The sequence below is a fragment of the Suncus etruscus genome, chromosome 9 (assembly GCF_024139225.1).
Source record: "Suncus etruscus isolate mSunEtr1 chromosome 9, mSunEtr1.pri.cur, whole genome shotgun sequence".
In the NCBI taxonomy this organism is placed as follows: domain Eukaryota; kingdom Metazoa; phylum Chordata; class Mammalia; order Eulipotyphla; family Soricidae; genus Suncus; species Suncus etruscus.
In genome coordinates, this window is record NC_064856.1 from 68,467,035 (window position 1) to 68,487,418 (window position 20,384).

At 41.4% G+C, this 20,384-nt stretch overlaps 1 protein-coding gene across 1 annotated transcript in view; it reads right to left on the minus strand.

Annotated features, from left to right (window-relative positions):
- Positions 1 to 20,384, minus strand: part of HPS5 (HPS5 biogenesis of lysosomal organelles complex 2 subunit 2) — a 54,003-nt gene that overhangs the window by 23,655 nt on the left and 9,964 nt on the right. The window contains exons 4-11 of the mRNA XM_049780992.1: positions 20,118 to 20,182; positions 16,681 to 16,873; positions 14,906 to 15,039; positions 12,891 to 13,103; positions 11,529 to 11,600; positions 5,483 to 5,571; positions 2,866 to 3,044; positions 389 to 547 (exon numbers count right to left, since the gene is read on the minus strand). Of these exons, the coding sequence (XP_049636949.1) occupies positions 389 to 547; positions 2,866 to 3,044; positions 5,483 to 5,571; positions 11,529 to 11,600; positions 12,891 to 13,103; positions 14,906 to 15,039; positions 16,681 to 16,873; positions 20,118 to 20,182 (1,104 nt within the window). The remainder of the gene's footprint in view (positions 1 to 388; positions 548 to 2,865; positions 3,045 to 5,482; positions 5,572 to 11,528; positions 11,601 to 12,890; positions 13,104 to 14,905; positions 15,040 to 16,680; positions 16,874 to 20,117; positions 20,183 to 20,384) is intronic.

Sequence of the window (20,384 nt, forward strand, 5' to 3'; positions counted from 1 at the left end):
GAAAAATTCATAGTGAAACCCTCCCCCAAATTCATCGTCTAAGTGTTTTGGTATCCTAAATATGGGCATAACCTGGAGTAGACAAATATTACTCTATAGTAAAACTATTTAGTTTTTATTTTTTTGTTTTTGAGTCACAACTGGTGATACTCAGGGTTAAAATAACTCCAGGGTCTAAGCTCAGACATAACTCCTGTGGTCTCAGATGTCAGGGATTGAGCTCAGTTTAATTGTATGCAAGGAAGTGCCTACCAGCTATATCGCTCTGACTCTATAATAAAACTATTTATTTATTTATTTTTAATTTTTTTATTATTTTATTTTTATTTTATTTTATTTTATTTTTTATTATTTTGAAATAAAACTATTTAAAACGGAAAATACCTACATGTGATGAAATAGAGCTTCTTCTACTACTGCAAGCTGAATCCAATGGTTCAAATTTTAAGATCAAATCTTCTAGTTGAGAAATTAGATCCTTATAGGTTGTGAGGTCCAGCTGAGATTTCAAATGCTCTACTTTATCTATAGTCAAAGATTTTCTTCCCTAAAATAAATGGATAACAGAAACCCAATTGAAAAATACATCATTTGTAATAATCTATATCCAAATGACCAACTATACTGAAAAACACAAAACCTAAAAGGGGTTTGAAAAGAGTCAAGGACCAGAGTGATAATACAGGGTGATAAGGTACAAGATTTGCATATGGTCAATGTCAACTAGATCCTCAGTACCACATAGTCCCCCAAGAATTGCAGGTACAACCAGAGAGGTCAGAGAACTATAGGGTCTGAGCAGTACACCATCCTTATCCTTGCATTGGCCCAGTTGGCCAAACAGGACCTCCAGGGTATCCTCAGGACTGTTCAGGACCCAACTCCAAATTAAGACAAAACCAAAGCTTAACAAGCTGCGACTAAGGAATGGCTCAGTAACTTAAACTTGTCCTGTAACCTTAAAGACATGACCTTGTGTTCTTGGGGTATAGTCCTGGCACTTCTGCTATCTGGGATCCCAAACACAATCAACCTCTGGAGCATCCTAATCAGATGAGCATGATCTCAAAGATATGCATTCTCTGTGGCCAGCATGCCACTCTAGTACAGTGACTCCTGTAAGCACTACAATCAGAATATGTAAGTAAAAATTAATGCAACCCCAATAAGTATGTATGCAAAGACCACAATTGTTTGACACCTCCCCCCCAGAGTCAAGTACACAAGCACCACAGCCAGCAATGTGACTGTCAGCCGTTGGCCATCTCAACAAGAACAAAGAAAAGGGAAAGGGAGAATACAAAAAAAATTTTGGTGTTTGCAATATCATTCTGTGCCTCTCCCCCTCAAAAAGGGAAAAATGTTTTAAATAAGATTTAACAGGAGGTTCTAGAGCAATTGTATAGCGGGCTGGCACTTGCCTTGCACATGGCCAATATAGGTTCAATCCCCAGCATCCCATATTGTCCCTGAGCACTATTAGAAGTGTAAAGCCAGAAATAACACTCAGTGTAAAGCCAGGAATAGCCCTAGAGTATTAGCAAGTATGGCCCAAAAACAACATAAAAATAAAAATAAAGAATAAAAAAAGGTTGGGGCCGGCGAGGTGGCACTAGAGGTAAGGTGTCTACCTTGCAAGCGCTAGCCAAGGAAGGACCTTGGTTCGATCCCCCGAAGTCCCATATGGTCCCCCCAAGCCAGGGGCGATTTCTGAGCGTTTAGCCAGGAGTAACCCCTGAGCATCAAACAGGTGTGGCCCGAAAAACCAAAAAAAAAAGAATAAAAAAGGAAAAAAAATAGTAACAGGGACCAAAGCAATAGTACAGCTGATAAGGCACTTATTACTTGCCTTGCACGCGGCTGACCTGGGTTCAATGCCTAGTGCCCTATGTGGTTCCCAAGCCTTGAGCAAATTGGGGTATGGCCCAAAACAAACAAACAAACAAAGACTTAATAAGCTAATAAAGACTTAATTGAGAATTATCTTAGTAATTAAGTACTTAATTAAGTTATTATATATACAACTGTCCCTCCTCCTTAACATAAGCCGTGAAATTCAAATAATTTGTATGCTTGATATATAATATATACACTTAATGGAAAGCATACCATTAAATATGAAAATGAAAAGTATACCCTTTTTTCTAACTCCACTTACTCCTTAATGTATATATCATACTTTTTCCTTTATTCTTTTCTTTGGTTTTTAGGCCACACGCGGCAGCGCTCAGGGGTTATTCCTGGCTCTGGGCTCAGAAATGGATCCTGGCAGGCCCGGGGGATGATATGGGATGCCGGAATTAGAACCAGTGTCTGTCATGGGTTGGCTGTGTGCAAGGCAAATGCCCTACTACTGTGCTATCTCTCTGGCCCTGTCATACTTTTTTTTTTTTTAATGTCTTGTTTTTGGGCCACACCAGGCATTGCTCAGGGTTAACTCCTGGCTCTGTGATCAGGGGTCATACCTAGATCAGTTGAATGGAAGATAAGCAGCCCCACCAACTGAACTCTCTTTCCGACACTGTGTCATACTTTTTTTTTTTTTGGATTTACTGTTGCCTTATATAGGTCATATATAGGAAAAATTAATAAAGACACATTTTTTAGAATACGGGGCCGGAGGGGTTGCACTAGAGGTAAGGTGTCTGCCTTGCAAGCGCTAGCCAAGGAAGGACCGAGGTTCGATCCCTCTGCGTCCCATATGGTCCCCCAAGCCAGGGGCAATTTCTGAGCACTTAGCCAGGAGTAACCCCTGAGCATCAAACGGTGTGGCCCCAAAAACAAACAAAAAAAATTTTAGAATACAATTCTCCAAGCGAAGCTTGTTTTAACAGTGCAGATAAATTTATAAGTTTTCTAACTCACTCTGCTGGCAATGATAGAATTTTGGAAAAGACAGCAAGTGCGAGCAGCTAGGTTCCATAGGCTTCTCTTTAGCAGACGTTCCACACAGCGTTCCACAGATAGTAATGAAAGATGAGAGACTTTCCCATTTAAGTGCAAACAAATCAATTCATTTTTGCAGACAGCCACATCCTGAATATCTATAAAAACCAGAGGGCAAACATATAGGATGTTAACCAAATAGTCCTCTCCCATTTTTGAAAGGACTAAAATGATTCTAATTCACTTTCCATGGGGTTTTGCTTGAATATTCTTATTTTTTTTAAACTCACATTTCTTAATTTTGGGGATATTATTTTGGGGGGAGGGCATAACCAGTTATGCTCAAAACTTAATCCTGGCTCTATGTACTCAGGAATCACTCCTGCTGGGCTCCATATGTAAGGAACCATATATTGTGCTGGGGATTAAATCCAGGACAGCTGTGTGCAAAGCAAGTACCTTATCTGATATAATATTTTTCTAGCTCTCTTGCATTTCAATGAAATCACATATTAGACACTAAAATACATCAAGAATGAAACATTCAGAAAAATATTTCCCCAATATGAAATGCAGAAATGCAAATTTCTTTCAAAGAAAAAGAATTTGAAATTTAAAAAGAGCATTCTACAATACAGACCCAACTATAACATTTCTGAGTCTCAATCTGACACCAAGAGGATTTTTACACTGTGTGTAAGTCACAAACAATTCATAAGATACTTGTATCATGTCATGAAAGGAGGATTTAATGGAGCTAGAGAGATAGTACAGTGGTAGGGTGCTTGCCTTGTACACAGCTGGCCCAAATTTAATCCTCAGCATCCCATAATTTCCTCAGAGTCTGCCAAGAGTGATTACAGAGTGCAGAGCAAGGAATAAACCCTGAGCACTGCTGGATGTGGCCCCAAAGCAAAATGAGAGGAGGATTTAAGAAGTTAATTTTCATGTGACACTTTTTATGGGCCCACACCTGGTGATGCTTAGGGGTTACTCTTGGCTATGTGCTCAGAAATCACTCTTGGCTTGGGGGACCATAAGGGACACCAGGGGATGAAACTGCGACCTGTCCTAGGTTAGGGCATGCAAGGCAAACACCTTGCCGCTTGTGTCACTACTCCGACCCCATCATGTGAGACTCTTAAGAGAATTTTTTTTTTTTTTGGGTCACACCCGGCAGTGCTCAGGGGTTATTCCTGGCTCCAGGCTCAGAAATTGCTCCTGGCAGGCACAGGGGACCATATGGGACGCCGGGATTCCAACCGATGACCTCCTGCATGAAAGGCAAACGCCTTACCTCCATGCTATCTCTCCGGCCCTCTTAAGAGAATTTAACCCACAGAAATCAGTGTATCAAATATGTTAAGTTCCCTTTTTTTTTTTTTTGTTTTTTGGGCCACACTTGGTGATGTTCAGGGGTTACTCCTGGCCCTGCACTCAGAAATCGCTCCTCAGGAGACCATATGAGATGCCGCCAGGGGATCAAATCAAGGTTTATCCTGGAGGCAAATGCCCTACCACAGTGCCATTGCTCCATCCTATATTTTTTTGTTTGTTTGTTTTTGGGCTACACCCGGTGACGCTCAGTGGTTACTCCTGGCTAGGGGGACCAAATGGGACACCGGGGGACTGAACCGTGATTCGTCCTAGGCTAGTCCATTCTAGGCTAGCACGGGCAAGGCATACACCTTACCGCTTGCACCACCGCTTCGGCCCCCCCAATATCTTTTTTTAATGTCTTAAAAACTAGGGCCGGAGTGGTAGGGCAGCAGTAGGGCGCTTGCCTTACATGTGGCTAACCCAGGACAAACCTCAGTTTGATCCTCAGTACTCCAAGCCAGGAGCTATTTCTGAGCACGTAGCCAGGAGTAACTTCTGAGCATCACCAGGTGTGGCCCAAGCAACAAACAAAAAAAACAAAACGGGGCGGAGAGATAGCATGGAGATAAGGCGTTTGCCTTTCATGCAGGAGGTCATCGGTTCAATCCCAGCGTCCCATATGGTCCCCTGTGCCTGCCAGGAGCAATTTCTGAGCCTGGAGCCAGAAATAACCCCTGAGCACTGCCGGGTGTGACCCAAAAACCACAAAAAAACCCAAAAACAACCCTAGAAAATAACTCCAAATATCAAAACACTCCAAGCAACAATAATAAGATGCTAAATTTGTACCGTTTCTAGTTTAAACTGAAAAACACATATTAATTTTCTCTCAGTGACATCCAGTTTCTACTGTTCCCTCAAGGACTTTTTGGAGTTTTTGTATTATTAAAATACAAAACTCCTAATAGGGTAATGACTCGGGGTAATATGCAGGAAAAGGAACTAACTCAATTCTTAGATGAGGTAGGAAATATTTATAAAAGAGTGATAATTTCATTTCATTTTAAATTACTCTGAAAAACTAAACTGAACACAAACTGATATATGTATCTTTGAGAAATACCTGACATTGGGAAAAATTAGTTAATTTAATCTTTAAAAGAAATGTCACCTCATTTTTTTCCATTTCTTATACTGTAAGAGACTGTTCCAATAATAATTAAGTCTTTCACAAGAATGATATTAAAAATTATGTAAGAAAGTAAAATATAATTACCTTTAACTTCACTCCAAAGAAGAACTTGAACATTCTGAGGAATAAAAATATAAATTCCTCTTTCTGTCCAAGTCAGCACACAATGCTCGCTGCAAATAAAAATAAATCAGGATGATTCTAGTATGATGAGATAGATGTCTTTTAATTCTAGTATGGTGAGATAGATGTCTTATATAGTGACTCCCTGAATTCATACTTGCACTTCAGCTTTTAAACCAGACTATAAGGGCCAGAGTCACAGGACAGCTGTAAGGCACTTGCCTTGCATGAGGCCAACCTGGGTTCAATTCCTGGCACCCCATATGGTCTCTTGAGCGCGACCAGGAGTGATTCTGGTGTATAGAGCCAGGAATAACCCTTGAGCAATACTGAGTTATAGACCAAATTAAAAAAAAATCAAGACAACAGAACAGCAACCCAGTCAGAAAAATCCCATTACCACTTTCTGTCTTTAACAGTACACTAAAATATGGTGCCTAATAAGGAAAAAAATTCATCTATATACCTATACACATTAATTATTTTCTAGGAAAGGTCCATATGGCACACCCATTTGTAATCTTCGGTTACTTCTAGTTCTATGCTTGAAGACCACTCCTGGCAGGGTTTAGGATACCATGTGGGATGCCAGGGATTTAATCTGAGTCAGCTACATGAAAGACAAGTACCCTGCCCACTGTACTATCTCTCCAGGTTCCCAGAACAGCAATAATTAATGTTATTACAATAAGAGTTTGAGAACTTCTTTTTACCCTCTATGTCCCATATGATTTTCTCTTCTGCCAAAATGAAAAGGGTCTGATACCACATAGTGTGAAATCACCTCATGCACTGTATTTCCAACCTGAGTGAATGGGTCTAAAGACATCAGTTAGAAGATAATCATGGAGTCAGGTTGGCTTCTCACCTCATGGTCTAAATTCGCACATCAAGCCAAACCAAAAATCTCTTTATTCTAGTACAAATTCAACTAGGAGGGGAGAGGTCAAGTGAGAGACTAAAGTACCTATCCAGATGGATTTTTACAAGTAAAAGGGTTTGGTGAAAAGAAAGAGAAAGTTGGGGGACTGCTTGTTTTGGGTTCGACATAACAACTAGGCTGAAAGTAGCCAATGTGATACCTCAAAATTTCATAGTAGTAGTCAGCCTACTAGTATCACAGGATATCTAAATAAAGAGGTTGTTTTATTTTTTTTCCTGTCTATTTATTGTTTTAGTGCTACAACTAGAAGTCATTCCTGGTAGTGCTTGAGGAGACCACGTGAGATGCCAGGATTGAACCTAGGCAGCTAAGTGCAAGGCAAATGCCCTACCGGCCATACCATTTCTTCAGCCCCTCTGTGCTGTAGACAGGAGGATGCTCTCTGTGGGACTAGGGAGCAAACCAGCACAGTCACAAATTAAGTACTTTAACAAGTCCTGTACTTTGCAGGCCATTCCCAACTTTTTAGAGGTGGGGATATGGAGAATACCCAGCTTTGCTTAGGGCTTACTCCTGGTTTTGCACTCAGGAATTAGTCCTGGCACAACCAGGGCACCTTATGAGGTACCAGGGATTAAACCCAGAACTGTTACATGCAAGGAAAACACCTTATCTACTGTACTATTGTTCCGGCTGCCCAGTCATGTCAATGTACTACAGAAAAAAGGTGATAGTTTATGGGCTAGAGCATTTGCTTTGTATACAGAAGCCCTGGTTCAATCTCCAACATTGCATCATTACTCAAGCATCACTAAAAGCAACAGGTCAGGAATAGTCCTGTACTCAAATGTGATCCAAACACACACAAAAATAAAAACTAGGAGCCATAGGAAAAACAGGAAGCCAGAGGATCCTGGATAAAAAAAAACCAACCAGGATGATGACTGATACTAAAACTGATTCCTTATGAATAGCAATCTAAATAAAACCAGTCAGTGAGAGAAAGAGAGACAGAAAGGTTATAATGTTTGCCCAGCACTTAGCTCTGGGAACACCCAGGACTCGACTGGACCTAAGCACCCAAATGTGGGGTACACCACAAGGATCAGCCCCCTTTCCCAACACCCTCCAGGGGATACAGAGGTGTCCTTAGGCCTTGTAGTACCAAAGAACACCATGGTCCCTACAGTGGTACCAGAGGTTCTCCAGGGCCCCTATACCAGTAGTACCTGGGGCCTCTATGGCTACCCTCCATGATGCCAAGGTTGAAACTCCAATCTCATGCATCCAACACATGTACTCCCGACCACCAAGCTATTTCCTTGGCTTCAAGGCACCAATTAAAATTTGCCGAATTGTCTATTTTAGCTTTCTATATAGATAACATTGTGCCTACAGCCAAGGAGCTGTCAATATGGTGTTGGTAAGAATATATTAATATGGGGCCGGAGAGATAGCATGGAGGTGAGGTGTTTGCCTTGCATACAGAAGGACAGTGGTTCAATCCCGGCATCCCATATGGTCCCCTGAGCCTGCCAGGAGTGATTTCTGAGCATAGAGCCAGGAGTAACCCCTGAGCACTGCCTGGTGTGACCCAAAAACCAAAAAAAAAAAAAAAAAGAATATATTAATATGGGGCCGGGCAGTGGCGCTGGAGGTAAGGTGCCTGCCTTGCCTGCGCTAGCCTAGGACGGACCGCGGTTCGATCCCCCGGCGTCCCATATGGTCCCCCAAGAAGCCAGGAGCAACTTCTGAGCGCATAGCCAGGAGTAACCCCTGAGCGTCACAGGGTGTGGCCCAAAAACCAAAAAAAAAAAAAAAAAAGAATATATTAATATATTAATTGGAGGATGATGGATACATAAATATGGGAAACTATATTCTAATGCAATGTAAACAATAATGTATAAACTAAAACTGGTGAGGAAATAAGCAAATGCTGGAGATAAGAACAAAGACCTCAAAGTAACACTAATTATTACTTAAGGCTCAGGAGGAGGAGGCACAGCCAGTTAACTAAGGGCTTTGTTTGTGATAGCAGGTACTATAGAGAAGCTCAAAATAGTTTAACTCAAAAGAGTAACTACAAGAACAGAGCAGATTGGCTGCACTATTAGAAAATATGGCCTGAGGCCTGCCTGGGTCTTCCGTACAACCTACATTCCATGCTCTGGTTCATAAGTATTTATAAGGTCTATTAGGTACCAGGCTTTCTGCCAATCACTGACAATAAAACAGTGAGCAAAACCAACACAGCTTTCATAGAACTTAGTCTAGAATTAAGACAGGCATAATTATTGTATGAGTATGTAATTATAAGCGATGATAGGCACTATAAAGGAAGAATTTTTAATATGCTCCATTTCATTATGGGCATATAAATAACTTTCCCCAGTAATTATCAAGATAATTTATGAATTTATATTGCTTTCCATTGAATGTACTTTAAAGTACTTTAGTGTACGTAGTATAACATAAATACATGTTAATTAGGAATAACTAGTTAACATGTTAAGTGATATTTAAAAGAATTGTGGGGTAGGGGACCAGAGACATAGCATGGAGGTAGGGCATTTGCCTTACATGCAGAAGGATGGTGGTTTGAATCCCGGCATCCCATATGGTCCCCCAAGCCTGCCAGAAGCGATTTCTGAGTGTAGGAGCCAGGAACAACCCGAGCACTGCCAGATGTGACCCAAAAACCAAAAACAAATAAATGCAAAAAAAAAAAAAAAAATTTGTGGGGTGGGTTTTGGGCCACACCCCTGGTTTTTTGGCTTTGCTACTTTTTTGTTTGTTTTTGTTCATTTATTTGTTTTAGGGCCATACCTAGGAGTGCTCAGGGGTTACTACTGGCTATGTAATCAGAAATTGCTCCTGGTAAGCCTGGGGGACCAAATGGGATGCTAGGGATCAAACCTGACCCTTCCTGGGTCGGCAGTATGCAAGGCAAACGCCCTACCACAGTGCTATCACTCTGGCCCCAAGGCTTTGGTATTTTTAGCTTTGTTCTCCAAGGCCACTCCTCATGTGCGTAGGGACCATTTGGTGCCAGGGATTGAATTCTAGTATCCTACTGCCTCTTATATCAATCCTTACTATAGCATAACACCCTGAATCCCAGTTGTAGACCTGGAGGCTTCCGAGCACCCCCAGGGTAGGTTTGGTGGTAGCACTGCACTGCAGGACTCTGACACTGTACTCAATACTGGCTAAGAGCCAAGAGTGACCCCAGCCTTCTTGAGCACTGCTAGGGAAGGGGTCCTCAAACTACAACCCATAGGCCATATGTGGCCCACAAGGACATTTATCCAGCCTACCCAGTGTTTTAAATGCCACAGTCTACCCTACTTAGCAGCCGACTTATCCCAGCCTGCAGTGTGCATGTGTGGAACGTGTGGACTCTCCGATTCCCCTCCTCCTCTTTGTCTCTTGACTTCTCTGACTCAGGCAGGAATCCTGAGCCCAAAGGCCACTATTGTTCAGAGTTCTTATTTTAAAACTATAGTCCATGGGGCTGGAGCGGTGGCACAAGCAGTAGGGCATTTGCCTTGCATGCGCTATCCTAGGACAGACTGGGGTTCGATACCCTGACATCCCATATGGTCCCCCCAAGCCAGGAGTGATTTCTGAGCACATAGTTAGGAGTAACCCGAGTGTCACTAGGTGTGGCCCAAAAACCAAAGAAAAGAAAAGAAAAAACAAACTTACAGTCCAGCCTCTCAATGTTCTGAGAGACAGTAAACTGGCTCCCTGTTTAAAAAGTTTGATCCCTGGGGCTGGAGAGATAGCATGGAGGTAAGACGTTTGCCTTTCATGCAGAAGGTCATCGGTTCGAATGTCCCATATGGTCCCCCATGCCTGCCAGGAGCAATTTCTGTGCATGGAGCCAGGAGTATCCCCTGAGTACTGCCGGGTGTAACCCAAAAACCAAAAAAAAAAAAAGTTTGATCCCTGGCTAGGGGATCTGCCCTCCTACCTCACTCACACCACACACACACACACCTGGCTAGGGGATCTGCCCTCCTACCCCACACACACACACACACACACACGCTCTCCTACCCCCCCCCCATAAACACACACCAGAATTGGCAAGCTGAACAACTGTCAGCCTTTTGTAGTACTCTGTTACCACTGAGTAGTGGACTTTTGCAATCGAAGTAGAAGATACTTGAATACTTGATGAACCTTGGTGTTAGAATATAGAAGGCTGATTTTTTTGTGCATGTTATTTTGTGAAAATTCCCGAAAAACAGGGAGTTGAGGTTATAAACAAATTAGTCCCTGTATCTGCTCTGTCAGACATTCACTGATAACCTATATCTGCTGTCAGACATTTACTGATAGTTGTGTTAATCAATTTAGGTATGTTTATACAGAAAGGAGAGTAGATATTATGATCTTTTATGGAATAGGGCTGGAGAAATAGTATAGTAGGCCTGGTGTTTGCCTTATACACAGCTGACCTGGTTTGAGCCCCAGCACTTCATATGGTCCCTGTAGTCCCACCAAGGATGATCCCTGAGCACAAAGCCAGGAATAAGCCCTGAATAAAGCAAGGTGTAGCCCCAAACCAAAAAATGGCAAATCACAAAACACTTCATAGAAATATAGCCATCTCCTATATTTTGTTTGTTTTGGGACTACACTCAGCAGTGCTCAAAGCTTACTCCTAGATCTGAACTTAGGGATCACTCCTGGTGGTACCTGAAGGACATATGTGATGCAAAGAATTGAATCTGGGGGGCCGGAGAGGTGGCGCTAGAGGTATGGTGTCTGCCTTGCAAGTGCTAGCCAAGGAAGGACCACGGTTCGATCCCCTGGCATCCCATATGGTTCCCCCCAAGCCAGGGGCGATTTCTGAGCGCTTAGCTGGGAGTACCCCTGAGCATCGAACGGGTGTAGCCAAAACAAACAAACAAACAAAAAAAAAAGAACTGAATCTGGGTCAGCAATGTGCAATGCCCTATCTGCTGTACTATTGCTCCAGTCTCTAGTTTTCTAAAAATAATTTGGAATTAAAAAAAAAAAGAAGAAAACACCTTAAAAGCTGACTGCCTCTGAGCAAGAAATAAGAAATCATTCTTTTTTCTTTTAAAAGAATTCCAAAGATAAACTTACCTAAGATGCAAGAGTTTGGGGAAAGACAAAGACTGGGGGGATCCAACTATATGATCATACTGAGGTTCTGACCTAGGAAGTAAACACATCTGTTAATTATTTAATCACTACATTAAAATACAGTAAAAGATCTGGCCCTCAAGCAAACTTAGAGCCTAACTATATTACCATTATTGTTTAAAATATGTAAAAGTAGTCAGTAAAGCATTTACTTTCTCAAAATATTTTTTCTTTTATTTAGTTTTTGGGCCATACCTGGCAGTGCTCAGGGGTTATTCCTGTCTCTGTAGCCAGAAATCACCGTTGGTAGGGTGACCATATGGGATGCCAGGAAGCAAACTGGGATCTGCCATGTGCAAGACAAATGACCTTGTTCTATTAACCTAGCCCACCCCTTTTCTTTAATGGGAGACTTCCAGTTAGCAGTGTTCAGGGGCTATTCCTGGCTCTGTGCTTGAGGGTCACATCCATTCATACTTAGTGTATCACATGGTGCTGAGATTCAAACCCAAATGTACTGCATACATAAAATGCATACAAAGCTCTTTATTCAATTCTGTCTCCTCTCTGAATTTTTTTAGTAAAATTTCTGCTTCACTCCTGAAAGTTACAATAAAATGTTTTTTGTTTTTGGGCCACACCCGGTGGTGCTCAGGGTTACTCCTAGCTGTCTGCTCAGAAATAGCTCCTGGCGGGCACGGGGGACCATATGGGACACCGGGATTCAAACCAACCACCTTTGGTCCTGGATTGGCTGCTTGCAAGGCAAACGCCGCTGTGCTATCTCTCCAGGCCCACACACACAGCAGCGTTTGCCTTGCAAGCAGTCGATCCAGGACCAAAGGTAGTTGGTTCGAATCCCGGTGTCCCATTTGGTCCCCCGTGCCCGCAAGGAGCTATTTCTTTTTTTTTGTTTTTTGGTTTTTGGGTCACACCCGGCATTGCTCAGGGGTTACTCCTGGCTGTCTGCTCAGAAATAGCTCCTGGCAGGCACGGGGGACCATATGGGACACCGGGATTCGAACCAACCACCTTAGGTCCTGGATTGGCTGCTTGCAAGGCAAACACCGCTGTGCTATCTCTCCAGGCCCGCAAGGAGCTATTTCTGAGCAGACAGCCAGGAGTAACCCCTGAGCACCGCCGGGTGTGGCCCAAAAACCAAAAAAAAAAAAAAAAAAAAAAAAAAAAATGTTTTTCTTTAATTCCCCCTTGTATAGGAGATACAAGTCAAATGTTCTACCACTGAGTTATATCCCCAGGACTACAATAAAATAAAACACTGCGTATTAACCGTCTTAACCCAATCACTTCCTTCATGTAAATTACATAAATTTTCCCTCTATAAGCCATACAAACCATTACCTGAATGTAATCACAGGGAGAGGTGGAGCTGCAAGAAGTTTCTTAAACTGATGTGTACTTATAACTTCTCCATCAAAGTTCACTTCCCACATCCTAGAGCCAGGACGAGCACAATATATTAAGGGTTGCTGGCCTACAGAACATCTTACAGGAAAGAAACAAGCTCCAAATTCTCCATCTCTTTCTTTGTTTCCAATCTTCCAGAACTTTTCTCTATAACCCAAAAGAAAGAAAATACATGCTTACTCCTCAAAACAAAAACACATGCAATGCAAATGATAGCCATTATAAGTCTACTTACAATGTCCCTTTTCTACCTGCATTAATATTTGCATAAATGAAAAGAAAAATAAAATACAAAGGTAAAAATAGGATTTTAGTTCTGAGTGGTGATTATTTCTGAAGGGAAATTAAGAGGAAGCAAGCTACTTCTATTAACATTCAATATGTAAGTCAAGTGCACAATCAGAAGCTCAGAATTAAAGTGAAAGCCTCTTTCAAATCAAAAACACCAGTGCAAAAAAACCATTATACACACCAGAAAATCCCACTGATTTTATTTTATTTTATTTTATTTATTACTATTGGCTCTGCACTCAGGAATTACTCTTGGGCAATGCTTAGGGGACTATATCAGATGCTGGGGGTCGAACCTGGGTTGGCATTGTGCAAATCAAAAGCTCTACCCACTATACTATTGCTTTGGCACCACCACCGACATTTTCTCTCTGAATTCCTTTTCATAAACTGAATTATGGGGACAAGAAATAGTACAAAGGTTAAGACAGTCTTTCTGGTCCTTAGCTTTTGTTTTTAAGGTTTCTAGGTCTTTTGAAACAAGGCTGCATTAAAGTGTTAATTCAACTCATTGGTCTTATAAGAATTTCAGCCAAGTTTCTTAATTAGACCCTGGTATACCTGAAAACCTACACATGTAAAAAGGTAAGAACTTTGTAAAGCTGGGGGCACGGAGAGCGCTCAAAGGGCTGGAGCACATGTACTGTAGAAGGGGATCCAAATTTGATGCCCACTACAAGGTCCATCAAACACCAAGCTTGAGCAGCAACATCCTCTAAGCCATTTAGTCTCCATTTAATGTGCGACTCACACAATCAGGCCCAGTGGTGCTATCAGTGGATCCTAAGCCCCCAAAAGAATATATTCAAAAAAGAATATATATACTCTAGGCTGGAAGAATAGTACAGCAAGTAGGGCATTTGCCTTGTATTCAGCTGACCTGGGTTTGATCCCCCGTACCCCATATTGCCCCACAAGCAATAATACAATAATACAAGAGACATTCTTGAGTACAGAGTAAGGAGTAAACTCTGGGCATCACCGTTTATGGCACAATAACAATCCCCACTCCCCCCAAAAGATAACAAGGGTAGGGACTAGAGTGATATATAGTAGATAGTGCTTGCCTGCATATAGTCAATAAAGGTTCAATGTTTGGCACCCCATATAGTTTCCCAAGCCCACCAGGAGTGAGCCCTAAGCAAAGACCCAGGAGTAAGTCCTGAGCACTCCTGTATGACCCCCCCCCCAAAAAAAAAGACAACCAGGTAATGAAAAGGGCACCAAATAAAGCAGAAAGAGTCTATTCTTGGACAACAGCAACAGTACACGAGGCAATACATTTAAATAACAAGGAATAAAGACTTCCTAATTCCATATCAAAATAGGCTTCTGTTTAGTCTTCTCCCATGGCACATGACTGCATTGTAAAGTGAATATTTGTTTTATAGGCACACTGAACTGTTTGTCTCTTCTCATTCCTCTGTACTCTGTAATATCAATTTATATTTAAAGAGTTCCTTATTAGTGTCAGTATAATTTGAGGGGATACTAGTAATCAAACCCAGGGCCTTGCATGTGCAACTAATGTGCCACACTAAATTATAGAATTCACTCTTGTAACTTATAACTGAATGAGGGAGTTGGTTAAATAATGTATTATATCCTTTCCAGTTTTAAAAGTTATATATTCTAAGACTCATGATTGGCCAGTATACCTCTCAGTGTCACACAAAAAGGATCGAGTAAGTGAAGATATGAGTAGTCTTCCATCCAAATAATCTAATTGGACAACACAGGAATCAACAGTTGTTATATTCTGAACAGGAAACATTACAAATGCAGCAGCTACCTAGATAGTACAAGACAAGAAAATAAAGTTTATTTATCATTATATATAAACATAATGTTTCTGTTCATTTTTCTTAGTCAGTGTTATTGGGTCACACACTTGGCTATACTCAGGGATCATTCCTGGTATTGTTCAGGGGAACATGCATAACGACTGGGATCAACCTGTGTAAGAACTTCACTTGCCGCACTATCTCTCTGATCCCTCTCCTATTTTTTAAAATGTTTGACAGCAGGGGCCGAAGCGGTGGCACAAGGATAGGGCATCTGCCTTGCATGTGCTAACCTAGGACAAACCATGGTTCGATCCTCCACGCATCTCATATGGCCCCCCAAGCCAGGAGTGATTTCTCCGGAAAAAAAAAAAAAGGTTTGACAGCAAAATAGAAAATGTTTGTTTTGCTTTAGAGCTAAACCCAGTACTCCTAGCTCTGTGTTCAGGGATCACTCTTGGTGCTGCTCAGGGGACCATATGGGGTGTAGAGGATAAAACTTAGGTCTATATTCATGCTTTGGATGCCAAAATAAAAAATTAAAATCTGTCAAAACTTAATTTATTTGTGTGTGGGTTTTTTTGATGGTTATTTTGGGGGGAGGGGGATATGGGCCATACCCGATGACGCTCAGGGGTTACTCCTGGCTATGCGCTCAGAAATTGCTCCTGGCTTGGGGGACCATATGGGACACTGGGGATCAAACTGTGGTCTGTCCTAGGTTAGCACGTGCAAGGCAAGCACCCTACTGCTTGCGCCACTGCTCCAGCCCCAGGATTTTAAAAGTTTCTGAGTGTGGGGCCAGAATGATAGCATAGCCGGCATGTAGCTAACGCAGGTTTGATCTTCAGCATCCCATATGGTTCCTTAAGCTTCCAGAAGTGATTTGACTGCAGAGACAGGAGTAACCCCTGAAAATTGGCAGGTGTGCCCCCCCAAAAACAAATGAACAAAATTTTTTGAGTGCAAAATCAAGAGTAAGCCTAACCCAGAACACAAGTGGATGTGGCCAAAACAACAAAGAAATCATATATATGTAGGGCAGATAGTATAGTATATCTGGTAGGATGCTTGCTTGCATGCATCAAACCCTGGTCCCATCCTGGAACCATATATGGTCCCCAAAGAAACACCAGGAGTGATTCCTGTGTGCAAAAACAGGTGTAAGCCCTGAGCAATCCTGGGTATGACAAAACAAAACAAAAGCAAAAGCCTAATCCTGTGAGTATCTTTATACAGGAACCAAGGGGAAAAAAGAAAAGAAAAAGAAAAATAAGAAATCCGGGAAATCAGTAGCATTTCTCTGGTTGTCATTTTATTCATACAACTAACAAATAGGCACATTTTTCCCTTTTAAATAGCATGCTATTAAAGAAAGTTATAATTAAGTCAGTCATTCCAGATAATTATGGGGTGTGATAAGAGAAAAAAATTAAAAACCTAAAGTTAGCTCACAATTCATTTTGCTACAGAATCACAATAAAGCAAGTTATCTTATATATCACATACACAATTCTCAAAAAGTCTAAACTTTAGATCTATTCTTCAAGAAATGTAACAGATTAAATCATTATCATTTAATTCAAAGTCTGCAAAGGGACACCTCATAACTTACCCACATACATAAAGAACAACTGAAATGCTCTCACCTTTGCCTGTTTGGATGTGTTCAGTTTGATGGCAGTCACTTTTCCCATATGATCACCTACAAAAACTCTCAGAATAGCAGTATCCCAACAGAGGGCAGTAACTTTTCGGCCTTTGTGTTCTGAAGACACAAAAATTCGTTCTGGTTTCCCACGACGCTCTTGATTTAATTCCCAAACAACTACAATACCTTGACTGCAAGAATTAAGTCACAGAAATAAAATTTAGAAAATGTGAAAAGGATACAAATGCATTATCTCACAGAATCAGTTATATTGTAAACATATGGGAATTCCTGTTCTTCCTAAAATAGAGGGGTCAAAGGAGTAATTTCCTTGCTTCAGTCAAGCAAATCAGTCAGATTAGATGGTCTCAGTGTTTCTCAAAGTGGGCAATTCTCTATTCTGCCCTCAAGGGATTATGACTGTGAAGCAAACAAGTAGATGGGGTGGATCCCTAGCATTGAGTTGGGTTTTTTGGGTATTTTGTGTGGTTTTTTTGGTTTTGAGGGCACACTTCATGATAGTCAAATGTTACTCCTGGCTCTGTGCTCAGGGGTCATTACTGGTAATGCTTGGGGATTTGGGGTGCCAGAGATAGAAACCAGTCAGCTGTGTGCAAGGCAAATGCCCTACCCCCTGTGCTATTGCTTCAGCCCTGTGGCAATGATTTCTTGGGATATCATAAAACCAAGATGAGATCTGAAGAAGTAACTCTGTTACTAGCCCTGAAGCAGCCAAAAGCATTATTTAAGGATGCATATATTGTAGATACAAGAACTGAGGTCTGATAAGACTCTAGGGACTGAAGCAATAGCACAGTAGGTAGGGTGTTTGCCTTGCACATGGCTGCACTGAGTTTGATCCTCAGCATCCCATATAGTCCCCTGAGCCTGCCAGGGGCAATTTCTGTGCACAGAGCCAGGAGTAATTCCTGGGCAAGGCCAGGTGTGACCCAAAACGAAACGACTCTAAATGATGCTAACACAGGCCCAAAGAAGGCTCTAGAGATAAACTCTAGCAAGAATGAAGTACTGGAATAAGGTTATGAATGTGAACATCAATAGTTCCTATCTCTTCTCCTTGACAATGCCATAGCAACAGAATTGTTGTTGTTGTTCTGTTTTGGGGCCACACCCAGCGGTTCTCAGGGCTTATTCCTGCCTCTCTGCTCTGAAATTACTCCTGGTGGTACTCAGGGGGCCATATAGAATGTTGGGATCAAAGCCAGTTCAACTGTGTGCAAGGCAGACAGCCTACCTAATATGCAATCACTCGGTTCCCAACAGACTCTAAGCAGACAAGATAGATATCCTCAGGTAGAGGTAGCTTGGGAAAAAACATATAAAACCAACTTTGTGAAAACAAGCAGCTTGCTTTCCATTCTGAAAGGTGAACTGAATATCCACCTGAGATATGTACTCTCAGCTCTCTTTCCTTTTTCAGTTCCCTAAATAAAAGATGTTTACTTCACTATTTGTATCCTTCTGAATTTTTTTTCTGTGAGAGAAGGCAACAAACCCAAGAAGTCTAGGTAATATTTAGTACTGATTTTCCTTTCCTGCAAAGAATAATGCCTTGCTGAGTCCACAGCTACCTAAAAATCAGGTGTTAGGTATCATTTCCCACACCAGGCAGAATAAAAACAAAAGAGCAAGGTGCAGCTTGACAGCTGGCTTGTGGGACTGGTGAGACATGAGATCTGTGTCATGCAGAGCTCATGGCAGACTTACATCAGTCCTAGATCTTCCCAGCCAATCTCAGGTAGGTAAAGAGAGAAGCAGTAGATTCCTCTCTCTTTTTCACATAAGTCACCCGTAACAGTTGTAGTTTCAGGTGCAATTGGGGGAACTTCATGCTTGTTTACTTAAAGAAAGATTTCTAGGAGGACAGAGTGACTTTTTGTTTTCTCCAAAAGGGCAATAGGCCAAATAAGTTTATGAACCTCTGTTCTAAACTATAGTACTCTTCTTATCTTTCAAAGTCACTGAGATACTGTTGCTTCATACTGGCATTTTCCATAAACATTAGAGTGACTAACAATCCATCCTTTTTTCAGTGACTGACAAGTTCCCTAGGATACAGGATTCTCAAGTGCTCAAACTGGGATGTCCTACGCAAACCCTAACAAATATAAACCATAATTATCTAATTTAAAATGAAATGGGAGTGGGGGCTGGAGAACAGTTTGGTACTTGCCACACATGAGCCACCTCAGGGTTAAATGCCCAGCACTATAAATGTCACCCCTGAGACCTACCAGGAGTGAGCACAGAGCAAGAAATAAACTCTCAGTACAAGTGGACATGGTCCACACAAAAAACAAAAACAAAAACAACACATTTTGGTATAGAGACCAATAGGTTGGGTTTTGTATACAGGTGTGAACCCTGAACCACATGGACATCCAAGTACCATTAGTGACAATGAAGCAACTGAGCAGAAAATGGTTCAAGTACCACTGTGTATAACACAAAAGCAAATAAATGAATAAAATAATAATGTGCATTTGGGTAGCCAGGGAGAGAGCTCAAAGGACCAGAGTGAATATTTTTAATGCAAAACAACCAATTATTGGCATTACATGTCATCTCAGTATTCCCTGACCACTCCATTAAGCTTAGTTATCCAACCCCAAATATGGTCCCAAAATGATAATAAAAAATACATTTGGAGCCACAGTGGTAGGGCGTTTGCCTTGCATGTGGCCAACCCAGGTAGACCAGGTTTGATCCCCAGCATTCCCTAAGGTCCCCCGAGCCTGCCAGGAGTGATTTCTGAGCGCAGAGCCAGAAGTAACCCAAGTGCTGAATAGTGTGCCCCCCCACAAATAAAACATTTGGTAAATATTAGGGTTGGGTTTTTTTTTTTTTTTGGCTATTTAAATCAGGCATGTGTTTTCAAACACTGAAACTGCAAAAATTCAAAATCAATAGCAGTATCCACTTTATATGGTATGTAAAATTATCAGCACATATATATAACCAACCTATTATATATTCTATAACCACATAGTTTCTCATCATGGATAGGTGAAGTATCAGCTAGCATACTCTTAGGGTTTTAGGCCATACTTGGTGGTGATCAGGGCTTATTCCTGGCTGTATTCATAGGTCATTCCTGGCAATTTGCAGGGGACTGTAAGTGGTTCTAGGAATCAAACCTAGGTCAGCAATATGCAAGAAAAAAGTTCTACCTGCTATACCATCTCTAGTTCAGAGTATTAAAAATTAACTTAGGGCCCGAAGCAACAGCACAGTAGGTAGAGCATTTGCCTTGCATGCAGCTGATCCAGGTTCAATTTCCAGCATCCCACATGGTATCCGAGCCTGCCAGGAGTCATTTTTGAGCACAGAGCCAGCAGTAACTCCTGAGATCCACTGGGTGTGACTCAAAAAATCAAACAAAAAGATAAAATAACTTAAAAAATGTTTTCTTACCTGGTAGCCACAGCAACATAATCATCATCATGTAAGCAACAAGCAACCTGAGAAATTGCTCCTTCCTAGGAAGAAAGAAATGTAAGGATAGTGATGAAGCACTATAGTGATTTGAGCACTTTGATGGTGATTGAAATGCAGTAACTCCATTTTACCAAAAGCACACGTATTAAGAATACTGTTGGGGGAAAAAAATTAGCTGAAATTAAAAAAAAAAGTTTTAATTAAAAAAACTGTTTTGTGGGGCTGGAATAACATCACAGTAGT